The sequence below is a fragment of the Melanotaenia boesemani genome, chromosome 17, assembly GCF_017639745.1.
Source record: "Melanotaenia boesemani isolate fMelBoe1 chromosome 17, fMelBoe1.pri, whole genome shotgun sequence".
In the NCBI taxonomy this organism is placed as follows: domain Eukaryota; kingdom Metazoa; phylum Chordata; class Actinopteri; order Atheriniformes; family Melanotaeniidae; genus Melanotaenia; species Melanotaenia boesemani.
In genome coordinates, this window is record NC_055698.1 from 7,479,295 (window position 1) to 7,485,561 (window position 6,267).

The following is a 6,267-nucleotide window of genomic DNA, read 5'->3' on the forward strand; positions in this document are numbered from 1 at the left end:
TCAAGCAAATGTGTCGATATTTGAATGTTCCCAGTTCAAATTTTCCATGAAGTAAATATAAATCATTTGTAGAGATGAGATAATGTTTTGCATCCATTGTGTTAAAAGTGTGTTGGTTTATATATCAATCAATATATTTGGGATAAAAGTAAAATCAAGGGTTATTTTTTCAGAAACATCGTGTTTGAATAAGATGAGCATGTTTTCTACATAACTGCCCGCTTGCAGAAGTGACACCATGGGAACACGTCAGGTATGTGTGACAGATTACGTACTATTACGTATCTATGGACGTACGAATTTGGTTTACAAATCATTAATTTATCTTTTATTCATATCTCTCCTTTTAAGATACATTTTTTTGATGATAAATTTCTGAAATAATCAACATGCCAAGTGAGGTTCCTGAATAATCAATGCTGGTTTCATAGTACGCAGTTTGGTGTGAGAGTAGGTCACTTCTAGGAGTTATAGGTAAACAGGACCAAACGTTGACATGACAGGCAATGATTTTGAATGAATGAATGTTTATTTCAAACATGTTGGCATACCACGATTACATATTTTATGGAACATTGCTACCCAACACATTTGAAAAGCAGGAAGAAGGAAGCTCATCTAATCCTACCTCTTATGCCATTTTGCATAAAAAATCTGCAGTTATACCAGTTCACTTCCTGGTTTAACATGTTTACAGATACAACCAATGATAATATTTTCATAATATACATAAAACAAAAATGTTAAAATATAGCAATAAGTGCAAACCCAAAATAACTGTCAACAGCCTTCTTCCTCCCTGTACCGTGTTTGTACTGCTTTTTAATCTGGTTTAAACTGGGACATTGCTTAAGTGCCCCACTCAAATGTTCCACAACTTAACTTTCATTTTCATTGTAATTTTTATTTTTGAATTGACAATAAGCAGATTGGAGCAATAAATAACATTTCTATATACAAATTCATAATTAGACAATGGGTTTACAAGGTAAGCTGTTTATACAGGGAAGGATTCAAATTTAGTTTCACACAGGTGTGGAGATTAACTAATTCTTAACTCTTCAGAGATGTAGATGGGAAGATCGTTGTATTCCAGTCTGGCCTGCAGTTTCCAGTCCTTACAAATCACATGCTCCAGGTATGTAGAATGAATGAAATCATGAGCACAATGAGTTGCTCATCTGTTTCTAACAGTTAGCATACAGTGAATTTAGTCCACCTCCTGCATGTTTACCTACAAAAAAAAACCGAAGGATAACCTTGATACTAAGGCTGTACTCTAGACCTTTGATATTTTAAGGTGAGGTCAAGAATTCTTTGTCCCGGTGTTGTTTATTTGTTCTTGACAACATTCTGTAGTTTGTGAAGCCGTTGTGTTGTTGACTACTTTTCCTCTCATCTGTGCCGTCCTGTCGTTTCCACAGTGCGGTGGCTTCATTGTGATGATCTTCTGTAGATCATGATGCCATTTTGTAGTGACTTACTTTAAGCAGATGATGTGACAAGAATATTTTGATGCAAAAAAAGCTCCGGACGCCAACTTGATGTATAATAAAAAAGATGGTTTTATTACAAAAAGTAATATCTTAAACAGATAAGCAGAATCTGTGAGGTCTCTCAGCCAATCTTTAGAAAAACCCACTGAATATACGCGTCAGGTGCTTTATATATGCTTTCTCAAACAAAGAACGTTCCTAAGTACATCTGGAACCAGTACTCAGAGCTTCTGAGACTCTGGCCCAATCCCATTTCTCTTTGTTACCCCTTCCCCTACCCCTTGCCACTTACCCCTTCAAAACGGAGCTAGAAGGGGTAGGGCTGAAAGTCAATCCCTACAAACTGGGACGTAGTCACTAAAGAGCATTTTACACTGGAACTGTAAGACATTTTAAATAACAAAACAAAAACAATAAATAGAATGGACTCTCATGAATGAAAGCCAAACACAGCCAAAAACAATAAGTCTGATAGATAATAAAGTCTCTGTTCTATTAACAAAATTGGCTTTCAAAAACCAGCAAAACTGCCAGTTGTATAAAATAAAAAAAAAACTAGGAAAAATTATATTGTGCATCATTGTTGTTTGTGAAGCCGAGATATCTCGCCTCATTGCTGCGTGTCAGACTGATCTATGAGCAGTGAGGGAACCGCGCTGCTGCGTCTTTTTAAGATATACGCCAGGACACCGGCCCAAAAGTAATGCGGCCCACTGAGAACCTCTTGAACCTCTCCATTAGCTGGCATTGCTCTTGATGTGTATGCCAGTGTGAGAATGCATAAGTCTCACGGCTGATGCGTAAGAGTTTAAGGCCTGTAAACAAATGCAGCATACCAGCTTGCACAGGTGGTTCACCACGGTCTCGTGCTGCAACATGCTGATGTCAAACATGACACGAGAGAGATCACTCCGCAAAAGCTTTCAGTCGAGATACTCCATAGTGTTATCATACAAAGTCTATAGTAAAGTAAGATAGAAAAAAAAAAACTAATAAAAACTATCGTGGCCGACAAACTTGTCATACTCATTTTTTCCTTACCGCACAATTATTTGATTTATAGGATGTAATGCAGAACTTTTGTGTGCAATTAAAAGTCTTTGTGTTTACGGGCATTATCTCTTTTTCTCTGTAGCTTTTTTTGTGAGTGTGTGTTGCCCTGCACCCCAAGAAAGCTTGATATGCGTAGGAACACTTGCTTTCTCATATAGGACGGAATATTTTTCATACCCCTCCGTTTGAAGTGCGGCTCTGAAAAATCTTTGTTTGAAGGGGTATATAGCCCTACCACCCACCCCTACCCCTCTGTCGTAAAAGAAATTGGGACACCCCTACCCCTACATGTGAACGTGCAAAACAGGGGGGTAGGGCTAAGTAAAATGGGATTCAGCCTCTGTATATAATAACATATCATGTTACACCCTGTGTTGATGTGCTTCTTCAAATTTTATGTTTACAGCCTGTTCTAGGTCTTTTTAAGTTGCAGAGTCCAGTCAGCTTGGAGACACAGACCCTTTGATGAAAATCTAAATGTGCCTTACATAATGCTATGCTTAGATACTACTAGAAACTTATAACCCTGTCCACACATGGAGTCTAAAATTCACTGAAAATGGCCGTCTGCTTACAGCTGCAAACAAAAATATAATCATAATCTATGAAATGTTAATTCTAATTATGAAATGTTGAAAATCAGACACCACACTGGCAACTCCTGCTTCCCAGTTCAGTGAACTTAACTCTTAACATGATCCTCAGCTATTCTCATTAGCTTTATTTTCTAAGTTCATTATTTAACTTAGTTCACTGAGTTCCTAAAAAAACAATCCATAGAAATTAAATCCTGATTCAGTTTCTGTTAGTAGCAAGGGGCATCAACTGTTATTACATCATTTTCCATCCATGTTGAATTAAAAAAGCTAAATAGAATTATAATAAATTGGTGAGATGTCAAAGAAAAAAGAAGAAAGAAAAAATTTGCATTATTAAAACCACACATTTTAATATGTTTGCACATAATTTAACAGTTCCCTGTACACACTAACCACAGAGTCATAAAGAGCTTCAAACATACAAATGTATCTGACTGTGGGAGGAGGGAGTGTAAAAACCTCTGTGTGCATCACGTTCATGATAATTTCAGCTTTAAATTTTGTGCAGTGCTTCGTATAACAGCTACAAGCAGCAAGGAGTCACAGAACCAGGAGGCAGCAGCACTGCAGGTGATACGGCTGAAAAGAGGACACATCTAGTGGTAACAGCTTAAAAGTAGAGCTAAATTAAAGTTTCAAGTTTTATTAATTGACGACAATTGGCCTTATTGCTTATTTACAGAGTCTAACACTAAGACACTGATGGGGAAGCCTGGAATAGTGGTATTGCTTTTTCTAGGTGGGTTCTTAATCACTGATAAAGCTTTTTAATGGATTTTTTGTTGAATTGTTAAAACTTTGTTTTGAAATAATTGTGACTTCATATTTTTGTAGGAACACTGACTCCATCACTGGGCATCACCCAAAATCACCACTTAATACAAAGTCCAAAAAACTGGACTGAAGCTCAGAAATACTGTAGGAAAAACTTTGACGACCTAGCAACCACAGGCACTAAAGAGGACTGGATAAATGTGCAAAACCTCATTGGCAATTTAACAACAGCTGCGTGGACTGGAAATACTCCGTTTTTCTATAAATGGAAGTGGTCACTAAGCAATCAAATTATCAACAACAATGAATGGATATTGTCTAATTTACAACAGTACAACCACTACTACTCCTCCACTGTTAATGATTCTTGTGCACTGTTTATAAATGGCACACTATACGAAGAACGTTGTGCAAACCAATACAAGTCAGTGTGCTACAATCGTGAGTATCTATTTCATTTTCTCTCTTATTTTTTTTGTTAATGTTTTTACATTTAGCTTTGTCTTTAATAGATTTATGTCGAGCTGCATGTGATTGTATTACTAGTTATGTAACCATATCAACAGTTTTGTTTTCTACACCCAATGATCAATTCATGCCCGATGTGTTTCTCATGATGCTCATTTTTTGTTTTTTGTGAATGTTTTGTCATTTTCAGAGACTACAAATACGTACATTGCAATTGAAACTTCAATGAGCTGGTGGGCAGCACAGAGTTACTGCAGGAAGAATTACACAGACTTGACCAGCATGAGAAATGCCTCAGAAAAGCAAGAAATCATGAATGTGACTAGAGGGTCAGAAAAATGGTGGACTGGTTTGTACACAGAACTTTGGTGTTGTGTTGTTACACAGGAAAACGAGTTTTATGAGCCCAGTGACCGTGAGTTTCCCTTCATTTGTTCAGGTAATTAACCAATTTCTTCTTTTTTTCTTTTGTTTGTTTACTTCACAAGCCCTCAGATGCAAAAAAAGAAGAAAAAGTTTGTCTGTTTTGTGTTCCTTTAGGGTTGATTTAAATATCTTAAATGATGCTACATGTAGTTTTTACAAAGTTCGTAGCATTAAAACAACTTGACGTTTTTCTGTCTTAGGGAATCCCAAACAGAAGCTCGTCAGTTCAATCTACAAGATTGAACTGAAGACTAAAGGATCTCTAAATCTAAATGATGTCCTTTTGCAGGAAGCTATTTTGAAACAGGTGAGTTAGAGAGTGCTGGCACATCATGCTAACTTCCTTAGCATTGCAACACTACTGTACATTTCACACTGCTGTGGGGGATTTCATTGTAACCCAGTTTTCATTTTCCAACCCATAAAAGTGCCTGAGAGGAACTTTAAAGTTGTGTCACTTTAAAGGCAGAAAAGTTTAAAGATTTAAACGTTACGCTAAATATGCTGAAAAACCCTGTTTATCACATTTAAAACCCACTTTTCAGTTCACAGTTTTGAATAATTTAAATAAATGATGGAAGTTGCAGGGACTCAGAGCAGACTGAGTTCCTCTGTCAATATGTAAAAATGCAGAGGAAAATCACTCAGATTGTGGCTTCACCAAAACTTTAAGCAACAAAACTGTTATTTATGTGGAAAATAAAATGCTTTTCTGTGTTGCAGCTGGAAAACAAACTGAAGAACCAGACGATCAACCAGTTCACACTAAGATGGAAGAAGAGCCCAAACGGAAATGTCTTCAATAAGAAAAAGGGAGATAAATAAAAAACAAAATCCTTCATGAATTTCCCTGCAAGGGATTAATAAAGTATTTCTGATTTCTGATTTCTGATTTTCATGTCAACATTAGCTCATTACATCGTATAAATAATTTTACTCAAACAAAGAATTTGTAACTTACAAGAATTCTGTAGCTTTGTGTTTGTTTTAGTGGATCTTTTGATATTTTGCCCGTCTGCTTTAAAACCTCTTACACAACAGTTGTAAAATATTAACATTGTATTTTACAACAGAAATTTTCAAGATGCATTTCATCACTCTGAACAGCTCTGTTTAATCTGCATATAAATTAGAGGGGAGGAATGCTGAGAAGTGTTTGGTCTTAATGAATGCATGAGGGAGGCAGGTGACGGTACGCTGCATTTGAAAGAAGGCAGCAGATCAGAGCTGAAATGTTACAGCAGCTGATTACTGTGACACCGTTTAGACTGTGGCCTGGGGTCAGGATTAAGCTTAGATTAGGCACCGAGTGGTGGTCGCTTATTATATATGCTCTTTAAAACTTCAAGTTGCTAAGGTTAGTGTAGCACCAACATACCAGCTCTCATTCAAAACCACTTCAGGGATAAATGTCTCATCGTCCATGATGGAAGGAAAACAATGAGACCTCC

At 36.7% G+C, this 6,267-nt stretch overlaps 1 protein-coding gene across 1 annotated transcript; it reads left to right on the plus strand.

Moving 5' to 3' along the window:
- Window positions 1–421: 421 nt before the first annotated feature.
- Window positions 422–5,641, plus strand: LOC121657240. Its single transcript, XM_042012650.1, has 7 exons — window positions 422–474; window positions 3,657–3,718; window positions 3,831–3,887; window positions 3,983–4,363; window positions 4,581–4,829; window positions 5,017–5,123; window positions 5,540–5,641. Exons 3-7 carry the CDS (start codon window positions 3,851–3,853, stop codon window positions 5,639–5,641), a joined length of 876 nt encoding a protein of 291 aa, XP_041868584.1. The 5' UTR covers window positions 422–474; window positions 3,657–3,718; window positions 3,831–3,850.
- The last annotated feature ends 626 nt before the right edge of the window (window positions 5,642–6,267 follow it).